General features: G+C 49.2%; 1 protein-coding gene across 4 annotated transcripts in view; it reads left to right on the forward strand.

Annotated features, from left to right (window-relative positions):
• The window catches only part of ASTN2 (astrotactin 2), a 324,472-nt gene that overhangs the window by 38,097 nt on the left and 265,297 nt on the right, over nucleotides 1-21,078 (forward strand). For all 4 annotated transcript variants that reach the window (XM_051807886.1, XM_051807888.1, XM_051807887.1 and 1 more), the window contains exon 2: nucleotides 15,193-15,380. In XM_051807886.1, the coding sequence (XP_051663846.1) occupies nucleotides 15,193-15,380 (188 nt within the window). The remainder of the gene's footprint in view (nucleotides 1-15,192; nucleotides 15,381-21,078) is intronic.

A 21,078-nucleotide genomic window follows, 5' to 3' on the forward strand; every position in this document is an offset into this window, starting at 1 on the left:
TCAAGCAATGTGAGCCAAAATTGTGTTTATATTGTGTGAGTTTGGATGTTTTATTAAAGGAAGTGCTTGGCAGGCCCCTGTGCTGTGGTACAGGAGCAGTGAGCATCTGTGGTTTGCGTGGGCTTCACCTGGAGCTGCGAGCATCCAGCCCTGCTGAAAATGAGCCCATTCATCATCTCTAGTGTTGGAGACACAGCACAAAAAGGGCAGTTTGACCTAATACTGCCCTATAGCAGCTGCAATTACTGGAGTATAATTCATTTCAAATAGATCCAGAGATTTCTTTCCGTTAATATCCAGAGTGAAAAAAAGAGTGAGTGGGCAGGATTTGCAGTGATCAGCCCGGTCACCATCACAGGCAGGGGGTGAGCTGGGGATCTTGTGGAGGCAAAGGACAGGACTGGACCTAGCAGGCCTCCTGTGTGCTCCTCTGAGGGCACAGTGGTTTTCACTTCTGGTGTTTAAATGAGGATCTTAACCCTGAGTACAGGTAGCAATACCATGTGTGATGTGATGATCAACATCGGCCATTTGCCATGGTGGCAAATCTGTTGCAGCAGAAGTTGATTCTTGGCTTTTTCTGAGTAAAAGAGCTTTAGCTGATAAAACTCACATCTCTTTAGGATAGTGTGTTCGTGGGGGTTGTGTGCTTTTTCGGAAGGAGGCCAAGAGAAGAATTTTACAGGAGAGGGAAAAGCAGGACCCTGAAAACTCCTCCATTCTCATCAGTTTTGGGACGTGTCAGTGGGGCAGGATGCACAGAGGCTGTGGTGTTAGTTGGGACACTCAGTGCCGGCCCAGCTTGACGATCTGGCCGTGTGTATCAGACTTGGTGTTTCTTTGAAATCATTACAGACTCAATTCAGTGTTGTTATGTACTTCTTGGAATGCAGCTGTTAATCAGCAAGGTGGGTCTGAGGGGCAGAACGAGGGAGGTTTGCATGCTGTGCCTGTGCTGGGATGGAGGCAGCTGTGGAACTGCTGCTCCAGCACTGACCTCTGTCTCCGAGGAGCTTGCGAGTAAATGTACATGAAGGGAGGGGTGGAATTGAAATCTTTTCTTAGGCTGCTCCTTTAATTTTCAGACATCTTCTATCTAACCTGGGAAAAAAAAACATCTTGGTTTTTATTACAAGCCCTAGAGGCTCACACTAACAGGCTGGTTTAGAGCTGGCAGTAATACCTCCAGAAAGCGTCTGTGGAGCTGTCTGAAGGCTGGATTCTGCCACCACCCTCTCAGCAGTTATTTCCTCATTGGCTTTTTCCATCCCTACCCCCACTCTGTTCCCTTGTGCTGGAGCTCCAAGGACGACCTGCTTCTGCCAGGTCAGCCCATCCAGGTTATCCATCAGACATGGCCAGGAGGGCCTCGTGTCCTGGTTCAATCTGGTTTTCAAGTGGGGTGCAGGGATGTGAAGGGGGTCTGAAGAGCTTCCCTCCCTTCCCAGGCCATTGCCATGGAAGGTGAATTTCCCTTGGCTTCTTCCAAGACAAATTCAGTCCCCACTGTGTCAGTGGTGCCAGGCAGGTGTCAGGCTCTGATGGATGGGCAGAGACAGTAAGTAGCTGGGTAAGGATCCCCCTTGGATATGCCCCTTGGCTCCTTGCTCTGCTGCCATGCTGGGGACACACCCCCTCTGCGGTCCACATTTCCCTTCCATCACCATCATACTAAACTGAAGAGACAGCTCCATTCAATAATTCATGACCTCACATAGTCTTTGTAATATTTAAAGGAGGGGGTAAAAAGAGCCCTTTGGTTTGTCCTTCCTCCAGGCTGAAGGTAGAGGAGCAGAAGTGATGAAAGCTCTTGGGTTCTTTGGGAAATGCTGTTTGCAGTGATGGATACAAATGTGTCCTTGCAGCCAGGTGTGGTAGGGACACAGGGAAGGCAAAAGCCCTCTGAAAGTGTGAACATAGTGCTGGGTGGCGAAGGCTTTGCAAGGGCCAGAGAGAAATTCCAGCTAAAATTTTACTTTTTCGTTTGGTTTTGAGTGTGTTTAAGTGATTCTCATGCTCAAGTCTGGCTTTCAAAGGGGACTTGATCATTCAGAAATTGAGATGTTTCTGAAAACCATCAAAACTGGCTCTTAAAGAATTTTGCAATGAGTTCTGAACAGTTTTCTTCTCATCCCTGTAACTTATCCTCATGCAATGATTGTATAAGCTATTCTGCTTCCTTTGGCTATCAGATGAGATGTGGGTTTATCTCCCACCCACCCAGGCTTGTTTTCACTCTTGTACAGACTTTTCTGGAATCTGAGCAGAGGGTTCTGTGCAAGTCCAGAGTGTTTGATTGTTTAGAAGTCACTGGAGTATCTCATGTTCGCTATTTTAACAATCGGAGAGAGGCTTTTATTTTCTCCAGAATCATAAACACAATCTTCAGTGTGTTTTATGAAAACAATAAAGCTAAACTCTAATAACCACACATTTTCCTTGCTTTATGTGCACAAATCCTTGGGGAACAGGGCCTCAAGGACTCGTCTTGCTCTGCTTTTAACGTGGTTTTAACGCGCTCAAGTTGGTAAGTGGTGGAGAGCTGGATTATGAATTTGCTTTGGTACCTGAAGGAATTTTCTTTGCCTGCAAAAATGCTCAAGGTGAGCAAAAAAGGCGCCTCTGGAAGAGAAAGCCAGTGACGTAGCGTGAAGATTTTAGCACTGCCATCCGAAAATCAGGCTTCATTTAAATGATGTATCTCGCAAACTCCTCTGCACAAGGACTAATTAGCTTTCTTCCATCTCTTCCCTATCCTGCAAATAATACTGTTTTCTTTTAGAAGAGATCTGAGGCTCTGGGAGGCAATTTGTAAAGGAGGATGCTCTGCTGCAGACGGAAACCCACAGCGGGGAGATGAAGGGACGCAGTTCCTAACATATTTAGCCACCTAATGGCTTTTTATTTTTGAGTGCAGAAGTAGGTTAGGGCCCGAGCTCCGTCTGTGGTAGTGATTTTTTGATTGAGAACTCACTTAACAAGATAGTTATGTCGAGAAGTCCAAAATACCACAGAGATGCTCCAGTTTTGAACACTTTTTGGGGGAAGGTGGGGGGAGAAAATCCTGTCTCTTGGCACGTTTTCAAAGAAGAGTGTGTGACAAGGTGGGTAGGTGTCCATGTGTTCTGTAGTCACCCTGGGACAGCAAATCACTTCCCAGTGGTCTTCTTTTTCCACCACAGACCACAACAGGGTTCAAAACCACAGAAAAGCCTTTCAGATCTTTATAGGAGCAGCTTTTCTGTTTGTTCAGTTTTGGCGAGGTGTGAGTTGGACACACAGGCTGCATCTCCGTCTTCCAGGAGCCCCAACAGGGAAAAGCAGATCCACAAATATCTGAGTTTAGGAATTTCTCTGGCATGAATGGAAAAGCCAAGAGTTTAACAGAGGACTCCTCAGTCTCTGCCCAGTGTGGCAGAGATGAGCACCATAAAGGATCTCCAGGTTTCACTTATAGTATCATAGAACCCTAGAATGGTTTAGGTTGGAAATGACCTTAAAACTCTCCTTATGGGCAGGGACACCTTCCACTACACCAGGTTTCTCCAAGCCCTGCCCAACGTGGCCTTGAACACTTCCAAGAATGGGACATCCACACCTTCTCTGGGTCAGGGCCTCACCACCCCTCACAGTGATGAATTTCTTCCTGACATTTAGTCTAAATCTCTATCTGGCTCATACTTGCAAGCATCACATGCCAGGAGCAGCAACCTCAGCATGGGGGACATCAGGAGGGACAATCTACAGCTGTAGATCCTGAAGCCTGAACACCAAAGGGCTGGAGCCCTGAAGGAGGGTGGACCTGTATGCCCAGTGCACAGATGATCCTGTGGGGTGGAAAGTAGGCAGGGAAGAAAGAGGAGGAGATGGAAAGTGTTGCTGCTGCAGGCAGAGGGCAGTGTGGAAATGCAGGCATGTCCCTCTCCTCTTGGGAGGGGAGAGCTTTGAGCCAGCACCCTGGATGGACAGGCTGTGGCTCTCGTGCTCACCATTCCGGGCAGCAGGAGTTAATTAATGAGGCTCTGACACGGTGGGGACACTTGCCACTGCTGCCTTTTCAAGCTAACATGGAGTTTTCACATCCAAAGTCCTTTGATGCTTGTCTGAGAGCATCAGGGCCCTCTGCTTTCCAAAAGGAGCTCTCCGTGGAAGAGTGATAAATGTGCTTAATTTTTGCAGAGCTTGTAGCCTGGTTTTATCCCAGGATCCGTCTCTTGAGGTTTTATTAGCTGATGGTGTCTGTAGGAAAAAGTCAAAGCGACTAGACAGGAACAGCCATGGAATTGATGTAGGAAGCAAGAGCATGTTTTGGAGATAATGTTTCTCATTCTTGCCGTGCTACGTGCCGAGTTTAGGCAGTGCCTTTCCAGTCTTGCTGTAGCTCTACAGCTGCTGCCTGCCAAAAAAACCCTCCAGCCGGCCTCCTGCTCGGGCAGGGTGTGAGCTGAACACTCTACCATGGTGGGTCCTGTGCTCTGGAGCAGGGGACCAGTGACAGGTGACAAATGCCCCTCTCCCTGCCTGTGGCTCTGACAGACCTGGCACAGAGGAGAGCTTGGCTTGGCGTGCCGAGGCTCCAGGTGGCAGGAGGGGCCCCGTCTGCTCCGGGTGTGCTGGTGTGGGGAGATGATCACCCTTCCTTTGAATCTGGGAGGGAGACAATTTGCAAACATGTGTTGATGCGTTCCCGTTGGAAGCCAGGCACTAAATCATCACCTTGCAGCTTTGAATGCAGATTCATCCAGGGAACCTATTTAATTAGGGGATAAATTTAGAAATCAATTATTTGAAGAAACAGTTTCTTTCCCTCTAATGAGGCTGCAAGGATTCATCCCCCTCTGCCACTTTCCCATGACCTTTGTGTATGCAGATCAAGGGTGGAACTGCTCTTGTGTCTCAGTGTAGATCTCCCTTTTTGGTACAGCTTTCCAGGAGACTCTTGTTAGGAGAGAAAATGGGGGTACAGCCATGAAACCACACTGCTTTTGGATCTTATGGTGTGGTAATGGTGGGGGCACCAGGTCCACTGGTAATGTGGACATGGGTTAGCCTTTCCTATTGGGGAAGGGAATGGAAAGCAATCAGAGCTTGATAGGAAGGGGAAAATAAGGATGAAGGGCTGGAATTGGGTGGTGGCCCTGGTGTTAATGATGGGAATGAGGGATGTGGGGTGGGAAGAATCCTATTCCACCGATGGGGGATGCTAGGGGACCTGGCTGGGGAAGGAGTAGAACCATATGGGCTGGTGTGGGTTGATGGTGAGTTGGCAAAAGTTCTGCAAAGCCAGGTTGGAGATGAAGTGACAGCAAAGCTGGCCTGTCTGGGAAGATGTGCCTCTGGTGGGCTCAAGGTGCCACCAGCATTGGAGGAATGTCTGGGCGAGCACAGTGGCTGGAGACCTCCCTGTGCCTGGCTTGGCTGGGCATCCATGCACCAGCACATCCCAGCACCATCACACCCTGGTGGCATCCCAGGCATTGGTCTCCCTGACCCTTGCACAAGGGCTGGCACCCCTGCATGGGCACAGGGTTTGTAATGACCTGGCCACCCCTGGCAGCACATTAGGGCTCTCTAGTGACCCAGGCCCACCCTCTGTTTCAGCAGGTGAAGCCCCTGTGGCACGGCTGTGTCTGCCTGTGCACTGCTGGAGGAAGGGACCCTGCTTGTGCCAGGCTGGGTGGTGACTGTCTGTGTGAGGTTGTGGCTGCTTCAGGCTTTGGTCTCTGCCACTTTGTTGCCTCTAATTTCTGACAAATTGCTCGGTTTCTCTTGTGCCTTACCCACTTTTAAATGGGGAAAAATTATTTTGCCCCCAGGCTCCGAGAAGCCTTAATAAATGTGGCTGCTTTTATTATTTTGGATTTTAATGTCTCCTCATCTTACGATGCCACTTTCCGAGCCCTCCAGCGACTTGCTGTGCTCTTAGATCAGCTGCTTTGAGTCCGGTTCATTTCAGTGTGAGTCAGTCCAGGGAGAGGTGAGGATTTTCACAGCTAATTTCAGGGAACCCTTTTGCTTCTGGCAGCTGGATGGTTTGCAGCCTCCCACTGCAGCCTTTGGCTGCAGAGCTGAGCCTGCCCAGGTGGTCTGTCTTGCTCAGGAGTGTCTGGATGGCATTTTCAGGGAGCAGCAGTCTGCTTTCTCACAGCCCTTGTTGGGGTTTTCTCCTTTCCTGCAGAAACCCGGTGGTGCTTGGCCAACAGCAGGCTGTTGGTGTGTCCCAGGCTGATGGAATCTCTCTGGGTTGTGGGTAGATAAACGTGCAGGGTCAGTCCTTGGCTGAAGTGTAACAGTCAGAGAGAAGTGACTTTTCTGTGAAGTTACAAGAACTTGATGAATTTGGAGTTTCTGAGTGGTACCTGGGATGCTTTGGGGGCTTTCCACAGAGTGAGCACTCAAAAATCTCTCCTGGAGAAGAGATAAGACCCTTAATCCTTTTTAACCCCTGTGGGTGTGTGCCTTGACAGCAGGGAAGAGACCCTCTTAGTGTAGGAGCCCCATCATGATCCCCCTGGAGGGGCTCCAGGAAATACTCATTCCTGGTAACTGATATTTTTGCTTATTTGGTCAAGGGAGTGTATGTCCAGAATTTTCAGGCTACTTGGCTTTTGATACACTCACCTGGTGCTCCAGGTGACACATAGGCTGAAGATCCCAAATAATCCACTTGCTGTTTTTTTCCTGAAAATGTCCAGCTGGCTCCCTCTCCTTGGAGAAGGACATCCATGCCTCAGGAGGTGGAACTATCCTTGCGTTTGTCTCTGGAGAAGGCAACTAGAGCTCCTCTCTCCTGCCCTGCTTTCTTCTACTCCTCTGCCCATCCCACCTCCCCACTGGGAGGGGAAGTCTCTGGAGGAACCAATCTAGAAAAATTACTTCACAGTCTGGCAGTACCCTGAGCTATCAAACTACCTTATCATTTTAAGAGGTCTGTTTCCCAAAGAGAGACATTTAGAAATGCAGAGAGGTTATAAAGCACTGGGCTAGTTCTAATCAAGCCCAGAGTGGCACTCACCCTTCGGAGCTGGCGCTCTCTCCCCGGTGTACCTGTGCAGAGAGGCAGATGCTGTCAAGTGAACACACCTCTCTGCCTTCTTGTGGAGCCTGCCTGGCTTTGCTTCGCTCTTCGAGTCACCTGAATAGGTCACAGTGCCCTTCTGCTCCTGTCACAGCTTGCAGGGAAGACAAGAGCATTCCCTCTCTGTCCCTTTGCCTGTGTGACAGTCCTGCTGTGTCCCAGTGCCCACCCCACTGTGCTGGGCTGCCCTCTGCCCCCTCTGCCCTGCTCCCAGCCCTCAGCTCCTGCAGAAACTCATAGAAAAAGTTGCAGGTGCCACTGTTACCTGTACAGGGAAGAGGCTGTAGGGGTGGTTTTCCAAAAATGAAATGTTTTCCCTTTGCACAAGCCTTATCCAGTGCCATAATGACTCCCAGGGCTACTCCCCTGCCACGGTGTCTGTGTCTGAGGTGCTGCTGGCTGCCCTGGGAAAAGGCATCCCCACCCCAGCCTCACTGGTGACCAGGAAAAGAAAGCAGGAGGGATGCAGGCAGGGGGGCACTGGCTGGGCACCTGCTCCCTTCTGCTGTGGGATTTGGGTTAAACTATCAGCAGGACCCATCTGGCCATGTTTCCATGTGCCAGCATTTCCTGCCCGCTCGGGGACCGTGTGCTGCTGCTGCAGGTGATGGTGCCTTCCCTGCGCCTTCCCACCCAGCTGCCTCCCTCGTGCCTCCTCAGCTGCAGTGAAAAACCAAGAGAGTGGTTATCACACACAGCAGCTCCTCTCAGTAGCCTCCAGTGGTGCCATTGGACACTTCAGATCTGCTCAGGCTCCAGGTGAAGCTCCAGTGTCACCCTGCAGGCACTGATCTGCAGCAGTGGGTGGGGGCACTCCAGCACCTCCACTTAGCTGAGCTCTGCCTGGCCTCGAGGGTTAAACAGAGTTCAGGGCTGAGCAGCCTTGCCTGCCCTGATGCAGATCTGCTCATCTCCTGCCCGTTGCTGGGCTTTCTGAGCCAGGACATCCCTATGGTCTGCATGAAAACCTGTCTCACCTAATCCACCCTTAACACAGCGCTGGGCCAGTCAGTGTTGTGTGCCTGTTACCTGCAGAAAAGCTTCAAAATCAAAGGCACTGATTCCTCTAACAGAGATTAATAATTGGACCGTGAAAAAATGATGCTTGTACCTTTCAGGTAGACTTTTTTCTCCCCATTTATCAGGTCTGTCTCATGTTGGTTTTGAGGATCTGGATTAAATGGGGAGCAGAAGACTTTCACAGCCTTCCTTGTGCATCTCCACAGCAGCAGATTTCATGGACCAGCAGCTTTCTCCTCTGACACAGGGACCTTCTTCCTTGCACCTTCTTGTGCTTTTTCAGCAGTGAGCCCTGTGCTTCTCTTAGGTGAGCCAGGAAGCTCCAGAGAAGTGGCAAAGCATGAGCTTTTTCAGTAAAACCCTAAAGCAGCTCCAAAGCAAACTCCTGTTCCTTAACAGAGGGGTGGGGACTGGGGAAGAAGACAGGGCTGGAGGGCAAAATCTGTGCATCAGGGCACCCCTATCACACCCATCCCTCTTACACTCGGCCCTTCATCTCTGCAGGATTCACAAGAGATGCTCTGGTGCTTGAAGTCACATTCCTTCACCTTATTTTTAAGCATCAACCGGATGGATGGTACCACGGAGGGGCTGTGGCTGAGCACCCCCAGTGCTGCTCCAGGCCTGGGTGTCTCATGTCTCTGGGAAAGCCTCACCCAGGAGCACTCTCCCAGCTGCCCTCCCATCCCTGGTGTTTCTCGTTCAAACAGAGGTGACTCCTGTCCAGCTGGGTGCCAGCAATTCCCATAGGATTGGCTGAAGGGGCAGTAGCCCTGTCTGCCTGCACGCAGGTCAGGGGGAGCCTCTGCTGATGGATAAAGACGGAATGGAATGGAAGGGAATTGAAAGTCAAAGGGCCCTGTAATAATTTTGGAATGCCTGAGGCACCACACTGAAGGCCCAGCATTATAAATAAGGGTAATGTACTAGAGCCTGAACTGCAATGAAAGCAGCTGCAGGAGCACCGAGCTTCTCTGAGGTGTGGAGTCAGACTGTGATCTGTAGGCAGCACAGGCAAATCAATATCTGCTCCCTGGCATGTACAGGGACCCTGAAGCCTGGGATTAGAAAGGCTGAAGGGATGTGGGGATGGTGCAGAGGGCTGAGATGAACAGAGCTGAGTTGGAGCAGCCCAACCCTCTGGTTGTCTGGGAATGTTTCCAGGGGAGCTTGGAAGGGGCTGACTCTTTCCTCCCTGCCCTCCCAGCTCATCTCCTGGACCATCTCTGGATGATGCAGTCTGCTGACCTCTTGCTGCATTTCACAATAATTACATCTACCTAAAGTATTTTCTTAAAAAAACCAGCGGGGTCCCCCCATGGACCACCCCTAGACCAAGGCTGCCTGAAGCCCTCCTCCATCCAGCACCATCCCTGGGCACACACCATGTCTTGGATTTGTCAGTGCTGCGTTAATGATGATTTTAGAGGGATTTTCTAACCCAAACAATTCATGATTCTGTGTCCCTGCAGACACGCACAGCGCCGGAGCCACCCCTGAAATGCCCTGCGGGTGCAGCACTGTGTTCTCACAGACAGGGGCTTTGAAAAGAGATGATCAGAGGGAGCTTGTCATCTTTTTTTCCCCCCTTTCTTAGACTTCTGAGCTTCTCCATTACCTTTTACGATCTGCAGCTGCGTTTGTGTGCTGCCCCAGGGAGTGCTGCGAGGGGAGAAGCGGGGAGGAGGTGTGGAGGGGAAGAAACATGTTAAAAACCCCAGCAGCGGGGAAGGGGAAGAAAAAAAACCTGAGCTAATGACTGAGATAAAAAAACCCCACCACGTTGCCACCAAAAGACCCAAACCCTTAGAACTCTCTGGGTCTGTTTGACTGCAGAATAGCCCCCTGGGGAGCAGGGGGGAAGCCCCATTACTAGAGTCGTTTCGGAACTAGTCTGCACAGAGTGTGATAATCTATTCCGCAGGGAGCAATCCTGCGCTGGCAAGGGCACTGGGGAGAGCTCTCTGTTTATGACTTTCTGCATAAATTTGGTTTATTAGCATAAGTGGTAGCTAGCACCGAAGAATCTCTAAACCAACACTTCGCTGGAGGTTGGTGCCTCTGGAGAACATTAACTCAGAAGAGCCCCTGGAATAACAGCGGGAGGAATGGGGCTGCAGGATGAGGGGTGATGAATGGGCAAGAAGAGGATGCCAAGGTTGTAAAAGGAAATACAATGCCTAAACAGATCTCCAGCTTTTGCTCTGCCAGCAGATTAAGACACTGAGTTGTGCAGGTGAGCTGATGAAGCCTGGCTGCAGGGTGCAAATCCTGCTGGGATGAAGCAGGTGGGGAGGAAAAAAGACAGGAGGAGCCTGGATCCATGCACTGGAAATTACTCACTGGCTTCTCACCCGTCACACCAAGGACTTGGTGCTTATAGGAAGGGAGCCCAGCAGGTCCCAGGGTCTGAGCAGCACTGGGGAGGAAGCACAAGGAGAGTTTGGTTATCCGGGGGCGGGGAACTGTGCGGGGATGAGCAGCCGTAAGCAAAACGGCTTATTTTAATAATGACCTTCAAGAATGAAATAAAAAATACAATAATCATGGTAGATTAGCAAGAACAAGCCAATTAAATACAAAAAGGGCTTTGTAAAACGCCATGACAGAGAAGGCAGGGCTGCAGCCTCCCGAATAACTGGTGAATGTTGAAACATTGCATAAGGTCTGGGAGGGGGGGATTGGGGGCAGATAGTGAATATTTCAAGCCTGGCAGCCTTCCTTGGAGAAGGCAGAGGTGAAAAGGCTTTCTCTGCCTTCAGTGAAAGCCAGTGGGAGGGGGGAGAGGAGGGAGGAGGTGGGTAGGACGGCCAGTAGCCTGAAGGCATGGAGTAACAATCTTCCAACTTTAATATCTGCTGTTTCGTTTTATATTCATCATGTCAGCATAATCTGCTTTTATGGGAATCATCTTGGTCCCCAACCAAATGCATTTAGGCCCTTTTGCTTTTAAGTTTGATTGTAATACAACTTGAAGACTTCAATGAAATGTTTATATGTGAGGTTTGTAGCAACAGCAAAGGGAAAAAATGGAATTAGAGCATTGTTTGGAAGGGATCTTGCTGTGGTCACTGCTGTCCCCTGCCTTGTCCTAGATGAGCACGAACTCACATTGGGGACTGAGCCTTAAGAAGGGTTTAGTTGGATTGCTTGTTTTATTTCCAAGGAAAACGTTGGAAGTTGTAGTTTTATGAGGCACAGAGCTTCAGGAAGGGCAGAAAAGGAGAAAATGCTCTGTGTGCCCTTTTCTTAAATTCAAACCATCCTCAGGTGGTGTTGAAGGCTGGTGGGTGCTGCCCCTGGGCTCAGCTGAGCTTCCTGATGGGAAATGCAGGGCAGGTGTGAAGAGCTGACAGGCACCTGGGGGAGGGTGGAGTGGAGCCATTTCTGCTGGTGTTGCAAGGGGGAATGGGCTCCTTGGATCCTCTGCTCTGGGATGGAGAAATGTGGTTGCCTGGGGCCTTTGGATGGGGAGAAGGGAAGGAGTCTGGCTGGCTGCTGCAGGGAATGAGGACCCTCATATCCCTTCTCTGCTGCTGAGCACAGTGAGCAGGTAGGAAGATGGCATGGCAGATGTTTTATGATCTGTTTGGCTGTTTTACTCGGTGTTTTACCCACAAAGCTGCGTTTGAACCCCATCTGAGAGCTCCCCATCTGCTGGATACTGAGATTTTAAAGAGCTATAGACCACAAGTGCTTTTTCCATTGCTGCCCATTTAAAACCTTAACTGTATCTCATTCAGTTTTGGTGCAGGAATGCCCTTAATTTGTTCCAAAAGCATTGGAAAGCTCTGATAACAGGCAATCTTGCTGCAGACTATTACATCCTTTCTGATGGACGGGCTATCAGTGCTGTAAGTACTGTGCAGATAGAGGAGTGACAACGTGTGTCCAGTGAAACACAGGCAGTGGAGTATTTGTGTCAAGTATATGAGGCCAAGAAACTTCCCTGTGTTTGGATATTGAAGAATTCAGCAGCTACAGGGCTTGAAAAGGCTTTTTTTTTATTGTGAGTAGTGAATTTGATGGAGTTTCATCGTGTCCTGGTGATGCTGGGGGGGGTAATAAGTGTCCTGCAGTGAGGGCTCAGGGGGTGTTGAGCACACAGGTGTTTATAAATGTCTGGGAACAGGTATCCAGGCTTGGCAAGTCAGTGTTTGTCACAAACTGCCTGGTTACTGGGTTTGCTTAAAATTGTGAAATGAATGTTAAATTGAAGTTTCTACTTTTGGAAGAGACCTTTTGAAAATGAAACAGGCTTATCTTCAGTCTAGGCTAAAATCCAAAAAATTGCCTATATTTCAGAACTCCTGAGAAATGTTCTCTGTGATCCTTTTAAACGTCCCATGCAAAAAAAAATGTGTGTGTAAGGGAAAAAAAAAAATTGGAGAAAGATTGACCCTGGAGGTTTTATTTTCCCTGCCTCCCTACTGTGATGTAGCCTTTGGAACTGTAGCAGTGGGGTCGTGGTGGCACCCATGTGGGGTCTGTGCTGTGGGTGATATAACCTCCTTCCTGAGCTCTTTTGGGAAGGTCTGCTGCAGGGATGTGTGTGTGTGCTGAGTGTGTAACGCTGTAAATCATCCCCTCCTGTGGGTGGCTGTCCCCCTGGACAGAATTAAGATTATGGCTTTGCATAACAGAGTCTGTCCCTTGATGCTTCTGTGCTCTCCCATGGCCCTGTTTGCCTCTGTGGATGATCATGGATTTCTGCTGCAGAGATGAGCGAGTGCTTCTGCTCCTAAAAGTAGCATTTGTTTTGATTTTAATTAGACAAGGAGATGTTTTTCTGTACAGACCTTTGAAGTATTGCTGTGAAGGCGATTGCAATTAAGGAGCCTTGATACTCCTCTCATTTTGTTCTTTTGCTGCTGTAAGAAACCTTCTGCTTTAGCCTTTTTGGGATGAAGAGACACAAGTCTCATTTCATGAGGTTCCCAGATCTTGCAGAAGCTGCTGTCCTGCAGTGAGAGCCTCGGGGCTGCTGTGATTTACAGGTTACGGAGTGCAAGCAACAACACCTCTTGCTCCTGATTTGCTCCAGCAAACAGCTCTTTTTATTAGAGGAGGGAAGGGTCATTAGGAGAGATGTCACAGCAGTGACAGAGATGTGACAGGGAGCTTACATGTCCCCCCTGAAGGGCAAGTGTGGGCTCCTGATGGATCCATGCAGGATTAGGAGCTGTTTGGTTTTTCTCTGTTGAGTGCTCAGGTGCCCACAGGGATTGGGGATAAGGACTGGAGCTGTGCTGGGAGGGCAGAGGCAATGAGCAAACTCCTCTGATGAGATGGAGGTGCCAGTGCAGCAGCTCAGGTGTGTCAGCAGGGTAAAAAGTGAGGTGCTGAATCTGGGAGTTGGCAGTAATGGAGTGACTTTGTCCCTGCCCTCAGCCCTGCAGCAAGAGAGGATCCTGCAGGACCTGCTGTGGCATGATGGGGGGCTGCTCTGTGAGCAGGTTGGTTGGCTCTGTTTTGATCCGTGATAGAAAGCCTGGAGCTTGCTACTGGAAAATGTATTGATTTTAGGGGTGAAAAAAACTGCTCCTGAAAGATCAAGAGGGTTTTTTTGTTGGGTTCTGATGTGGGTGTGTAGAAGTGGAAATGCCTGCTCTTGTAGCCTGAGTGGCTCCTTGCCAGCCAGCACCCAAGTGTCTTGAAGCATCTTGTCCTGCAAGGTGTGTGAGTGACTCCTCAGGACAGACTCAGCTGGGCTTGTTCCTTCCTGGATGTGCTTTTGCCCAGCTGGGTTCAGGATAATGAAATGCCAAATGCCATCACCATTCCCTGGCTGCTTTGCCAACAGGGGAACAAGCCCTGTCCTCCCTGCTTGACCCTCTGTGGCCAAGGTGTGGAGGAGGAAGAGGACCTTGTCTCTGTGCCCACCGTGGTGCCAGGAGTCTCTGAGCTCGTACTCCTGGCTGTTCTGGAGCAGACACACCTGCAGACAGTGTGTTTGTGCTCTGTTATAGCTGGTTGCTCTTCCCAAACAGGAGGGAATTGAATCTGGATCTCCCTCAAAGCAGGTGACTGCCGACACTGTGGGCCCAGTGACTAAGAGGACCTGAATTGCTTCCCATTGCTTATGTCACAAATGGAAAAACAAACACACACACAAAAAAAAGAGGTGGTGGAAGGAGAAATATTTTGGCTCATTTTGTGCTTGTTTTTTTGGGTTTGTTTTTTATTTTTTGGGTTTTGATTCAGCTGCCAAACTGCCAAATCTGCTCTGTGCAGCTCCGCTTGCAACGTGATGGGCAGCTGAGGAGCTGTCAGTGCTCCTGGCCCAGGCAGGAGCTGCAGCTGAGGCTGGGAGATGCTACCTCTGCTGGGACTGCAGGTCTGGGGCTGCCCTTTGTCTTGTCCAAGCCCCTGATTTGGTGCAGTGCCCTAGGTCGGGGAGGCTGACATAGTGGATGTGCTGGGGTGCTGTAATCCCAGCTCCCAGGGTGCTTGTGGTGTAAATCAGGATTAGGTGGGATGTGAAACCAACAGAAGCTGCAGAAGGTGACCAAGAGATGCAACTCCAAGGTTAATAGATATTTGTCAAGCCTGGTGGTCATCTCTTCTTGCTAGTGCTCATGATCTGTTCTGGGAACATCCCTGTTCAGTACAACTGAGGTGCTGCCTTGCACCTGGAGGAAGGTTTCCATTGTAATGCCAGCAAAGTGTGGACTGGTGTCTGCATCCTGCACTGAGTGTCCTCCCTGTGCTGACTCACAAAGCTCCCCTGGGCTTGGCTGCAGGTCCTTGGGAGCTCCTTCCAACCTGTTTCCTTGGAGAGCTATAGGAGGTTAAAGGCAACCTGTGTAATGTGTTCTTTACTGTTGCTGCCTTCCTAGTCTAGAAATCCCAAAGCACTCTGTAGCCCCTTGCTTTTTATTAAGGAAGACAAACTTTACTGTTCACATTTGGGGGAAATAGCAGGCAGAGGCTAAAAAATAACGCTCAAGCTCATCCTGTAGATGATGATACAGAACCAGTACCGGGGTAAAACTCAATCTGAATTTCCTGGATCGTTTAGAGTATTACCTTTGAGCGTTGTGGGAAAAAAACAACTGATCCTCACGTCCTCCTTGTGTGTTTTGCCCCTGCAGAGATGTCTGGGACCGTGGCTGACATCTCTCTGGTGCACTGGAAGCAGCAGTGGCTGGAGAACGGCACCCTGTACTTCCACGTCTCCATGAGCAGCGCCGAGCAGCTCTCCCGGGCCACCCCCCCCAGCCTCCAGGAGCCCTCGGAGATAGTGGAGGAGCAGATGCACATTCTTCATATCTCAGTCATGGTGAGTCAAAGCTGCCAATGCCATCGGAGGGGACAGAGAACCCCCTCGGAGGAGGGGGCTGGCGACCAGGTTGTGGTAAGAGGCGGGTGACAAGGAGCAGGGTGGCAAGTTTGGTTGGCAAATGTCTGTGTCACTTCTTGGCTGGGTCTCCAGAAAGGGAGAGATGTGTTTGAATGGGCCGGGAAAAAAAAAAAAAAAGAGTGTCTGGTCTTCTGAGAAAATGAAACAAAATCAAGCAACAGAGAGTGGGGAAAAAGCTGCTGGGAGGGTGACAAGGATCCTTGTGGTTCCTCTTTGTCTCTGCTGTAAAGTGGTGAGGTGTCAGTGGAGTATTTCTCCCTGGTCTAGCATTTTGATCTGTTCAAAAGCAAGATTTTTGGCTTGGTCATTTCTTTCTGAAACTGAATTTTACCTGTTCAGTGAATAGAGGCTGCAGCATCTCTTGCAAAGGACAAGTCTGAACTAAAAGTAAAAAGAGGGTCCAGGTGTTTTCAATATCTCCATCTCAGCTGTTTGTGACATTTTATTAACAGGTTGTGGATGTGCTCTATTGCCTTTTGAAGTGCTTGTTTTGGTACTGTATGAGGTGGTTGCCAGCATATTTGGATCTGATCCATCAGTGTTCTGTTTTAGAGCTCCATCCATGAAATGAGACTCAGGGTATTGTCCCTTAAGTCCCATCAGATAAACTGTGAATAAAAGAAAAAAAGAAGTTAGGTTTGTATGTCCAGTGTATGTGCATGTCATCTATTTACCCAAAGAAAGCCTCTTATGGCACTGGGGATCCTATCAGAGCCACCCTGCAAAAGGTGAAACTGTTCATCTCTTGAAACCTGTGCATCATCTCCACAGCTTCTGGCCTTTGTTTTGGAAGGAGGAACAGAGACAGTGCACAAAATCTGTACATTTTTTTTCATTTTACAAGTGGATATTTGGCTTTTACAACTTAAATCTGGGTTTTTTGAGTGTCCAAGCATTTGTCAGTGGGGCTTTAGACTGGGCACTGTGTGTGGGCATGGAGAGAGGCTTGGCATTAAGGCTGTTGGGCAAGATAAGATGTAGGATGGCAGAAGGAAAAGGAATTGTGGACTGCAGCTTATTGGGTTGGATGGGGAATGGTTTTATGTCCTGCTAAAGATGTCAGTGGGATGGAGCATTACCACGTGGGGGAAGGGTTAAACTTGTATACTTGGAAAATGAGCCTGAATATATAAGGGAGAGACAGAGCAAGGAAGGAAGACAACGGGAATACACGTGTGGGTGTGAAAAGCTCGATCCTGGTTTGAGTGTGGGACTGTTTGGCTGTTGTGGCAAACCTGAGCTACAGAGACACAGCCCGTGTCTGGAGGGAGACACTGTCTCTGGAGACTGGTGATTCTTGCTCAAAATGCAGGTTTTCTTTAGTGGGGAGAGACTCAGTCCTGATCCACAGCACTTGCTAAAGCTGCTCTTTCTGCAGTACAACAGGAGGATTGTAGTGGGTTGATGCTTAGAGAGAAAGTTCCTGGGAGAAGCTGCTGCCCAGAGCCTTCCTTTGCTGCACCTCAGAGCAGCAGCAGTGGTGCCAGCGGGGTGGAGTTGATGGCATTGCTCTGCATATCACAGCAGAAGTGTTTTTACCCCCTGATCCCAGGTTAGCCCGTGGAGATGCGCAATGCCATGGGAAGCATTTTCATGGGAGCATCCATGGCTTTGTTGTGAGAGTTAATTCCTGCCCTGAGCCTCTCCTCCCTTCTGCAAAACCAACGGGAAGACAGAAGAGAAGGAAGCGTTCCTTCCACACAGAATGAGCTGTAATTATGCTTTCTTTGTCAGTCCTGGTATTCCTTGCAGCAGGAGCCAAGGTTCCAGGCAGGGATAGGAGTCTGGGATGGGATCTGGACTGCACACTTGTCCCTGGGGAGTCAAGAGCCCTGCAGATTGCTTCCCTGAATCAGGATTGCAGCACAGGCTTGAAACTTTGCCCAGATTTTTCAGAAGGTTCATTAACTTTTTGAGTGAACCTGAGCCAAGTTTTGAGTTACCAGCAAAGATAATTGTGTGTTTTGTTATTTTTCATTTTTTCCTCCTTAAGACCACATGGAGTTCTGTAGCTGTAATAAAATGGGCACAATTATTTGTATGTTGGCTGGAATATTTCACCAGCTCCTCGGGCTCAGTTCAGGTTGCTTTCCCACTCCTTTACTTTGTTCCTTGACCCCAGCTAATTCAGAGCCCAGAAAGCCCTCATCACTTGAGTTCCCTGGCCATGCTGTGCTTGGCATGGGGTGCTGTGGGCACCCCCTCCTGTTCCCATTCCTACTGTGTCTTTATCCTTTTTGCCTCGAGGTACAGCTGGACATCCCTGGGATGCTTCTCAAATACTTTTCCTTCCTCTTCCCACCACGAAGCCCAAAGTCTCCCGAGTGTTCTCTATAGACTAAAGCACCATTCCTGCTGCAGATGAGGAATTCCAGCCCACCCTAGCACTGCCTTGGGGTTTCAGGCTCTGTGTGCCTGTTCATCATCAGCCCAGCATCCCGCTGGGCAGGACAGGAGACACGGGAAAGGGCTTCCTTCCATCTCCTTTAGCTGGTTGTAACACTTGCTTTTTCCTGTCTTTTCCTTCTCCATCTGAGTTACAGGAGCTGGGGAAGGTTTGCCTGGGGGATCTGGCTAATCCCTCACTTAGGGAGCACTGGGCACAGCTTTCTGGGGCAGTGAGATGTCTCTGAGCTGAGCTCCCTCTGATGGGAACGCTGGTTTGGGTTTCTGTAGGTGCTTATGACTTGGCTGGTAGCTCCTGCTCTGCCTGAGGGCTGCGGGGAGGTGTAAATCCTGGGTTTACTCCTCCTTCCTGTGTGGCTCTGTGGTTTGGGGTGGCTTTGCCTCCAGTGCAGTGGGATAGGGGCCATCAGTGTCCATGGCCCCATGTCCCTGCAGCCACCATCTGCCCCTGCAAAGCACTGAGTGACTGTGACCCTCTTCACACCTCCCTTCCTAAGCTCAAGGGCGTCTTTGACGGCAAAATAATACTTAATTTTTATTTTTTTTCCCTTTCCTAACTGTTTTTTCTTAATCTCTCCCCAATGAGACATAACATTAATTACTGCAGTTAAAGGGAATTCAGTCTCCATTACTCTCTGCCACTCCTTTCCTCTTGGCTTGAGTATCTGAAATTTGTCTCCCAAATGAAAAGAAGAGAAAAAGGAGGAAAAAACCCAAACAAATATGCAAATTCAAGATTTTATTTATTTACCTTTTTTTTTAGCACAGTGTCAAGTAGAAAGGAATCAATATTTTTGTCATTACGCCTGTTGTGTTTTTTCACCATAATCTCAGCTGTCATTTGGGTTTAATTGTGTTGTTTCCTGTTGTGTGGAAGTAAATCTTATCTGTTTTGGATTAAAATTCAATGAAGGTCACAGCAGCTCGAAAACTTAGCAGGCTGCAGCAATTAATGTTCATTTGGCTTTGATAAATTGGAATGTTCCCCACAATGGGACTGGAGTGGATTTCAGAAGCAATAATTCTTCCATTAACTCAATGATTCCCCGTGTGATGGAGCGTCTTGTCACTGCTCTGTTTGTCATCTGTCACTTCAAGGATCTGGGCATATGCCTGATATGATTTATCATGATTATTGGGGCTGCTTGTGTCAAAACATTTTAAACCACTAATTATTCCAGCCTTGTAAATTGCTGAATTTAACAAAACATAAGAGAGATTTTTTTTTTTTTCCTGTTGTTCCACACCATCTCATGTCCCTGTTTAATTATTGCTTTATCTCCTGCTAAACTAGACTACCTCTACTACCCATTTTTAACCCTAGCCTTATGAGGGGCTGTGTCCAGCAGCATTGGCCCTGAATGGGGGCTGTCTGTCAGGCTCTGGAGGGTGGAGGGGTTGGTCTGGGTGGCACAGACACGTTTTATCTTGGCACTGATCCCCCTCTCAGACCTCAATAGGGCCATAACACCCACTGGCTTTGGCAGCCCCGTGGGGATCTGGGATGCAGGTTTGGGAAGAGGATGCAGAGCTGCATCCTGTCCTGCTGGCAGAGGGGTGGGTTTCCCTCCCTTAAGGCTGTGTGAGTGATGCCAGCAAAAGTCCTGGCTGTGGGATGCCAGAGACAGGACCAGCCCTGCATGGTGGGAGGGTTGTAAATGCTCTCTGCACTGCCTCTGCTCCAGCAGAAATAAGCTGCCTTTCTTGGTGAGTAGTAATAAGCAAAAGCCTTGTTCCATCTCATGCCATCACCTTGCAAGGGACCATTTCAGTGTCTGGAGTATAAGGTGACCAGAACTCATCAGGCTGCCTTTTAAAATTATTATTTTTTTTCTTTTTAATGCCTACCTTCTGCTGGCTGTGCTGGAAGCAGACAAGTTAGCTGCTGGTTTCTAGGTCTCCCACTCCCAGAGGATTTTTTTTTTTAGCACTTATTTGTACGAGTTTCCTTTTTTCTTCTTGTTCCTGATGTTTCCCTAATGATCAGCCATCAGTGCTGTGCTCCATCAGCCCCTGAGCTGGGTATAAAGTCTGCTCTTAAATGCTTCCCTCTGATTTCACATCCTGCTCTGAAGTGGAGCCAGGGAGAGGGGTCCTGCACCCTGATGAGCTGTGCTGGTGGGTTTTGGGAGCACAGTTCCTCAGGGTTGCCTCTAGTTCCTTAAGGAATATCCAACAGCAAGGAGGTTTTTAAGAACTGCTGCTGTCACCATTTTGAAGCTGCCAGCATCCAGCGAGGGTCATGACAAGGGCATTCATGTGCACCCCATCACCTTTTTTTTTTTCTTTTCTTCCCTTTTGAAAGCCTAAGATAATTGGGATTGTTCAGCCTGGATAAGAAAAGGTTTCAAGGTGACCTATTTGTGGCCTTTCAGTACCTGAAGGGAGCCTACAAGAAAGAGGGAGAGAGACTATTTACAAGGGCCTGGAGTGACAGGACAAAGGGGAATGGCTTCAAACTGACAGAGAGTAGGTCTAGATGGGATATTAGGAAAAAATTCCTTACTGTGAGGATGGAGAGGCCCTGGCACAGGTTGCCCAGAGAAGCTGTGGCTGCCCCATCCCTGGAAGTGTCCAAGGCCAGGTTGGACTGGGCTAGTGGAAGGTGTCCCTGCCCATGGCAGGGGTTGGAATGAGATGAGCTTGAAGGTCCTTTTTAACCCAAACCATTCTGTGATTGCTCTCCTTCCCACAGCTGGATGTAGCATCATACCAGTGCAACTGGGCTTATCCCAGCTTGTATGGGAGGGGAGATGAGGCTGAAACCCTTTGCAGAGCTGGTGTGATTCCCACTGTCACCAGAAAACAGCTCTCTGAGGGATAACTCCAGGTCCTGCAGGCTTTGGACAAATCCACACACAGGCTCCTTCAGCCCCAGCATTCCCTCTGCTTGGCCATCATTTGTGTGGTGCCTTGTTTCCCTACCCAGCAGCATTTTTTCCTCTTTGGTGTAAAACCTCACAATGGATTTACTTCCCTCCCTGCCTTGTGCTTGAGGCTTGCATGGTGGTGTGTCCTGTGGGATTGCTGGCTGCTCCAGTGGAACTGGCTGTTCCAGTGGATGTAGAATGTTGCTGGAGCCTTACTCTGGCTCCTTGCAGCGTGTCTTGCTGATGGCAGCGTTGGAGCTCCTGTCAGCCCAGCTCAATTGGAGAAAAAAACAAAAACCCTGGTGTAAAATGAGTAATGAGGTAGTGAGGAAGGCACAACA

Source organism: Manacus candei, unplaced genomic scaffold, assembly GCF_025592945.1.
Source record: "Manacus candei isolate 608988 ecotype Guabito, Panama unplaced genomic scaffold, ASM2559294v1 h1tg000071l, whole genome shotgun sequence".
Taxonomy (NCBI): domain Eukaryota; kingdom Metazoa; phylum Chordata; class Aves; order Passeriformes; family Pipridae; genus Manacus; species Manacus candei.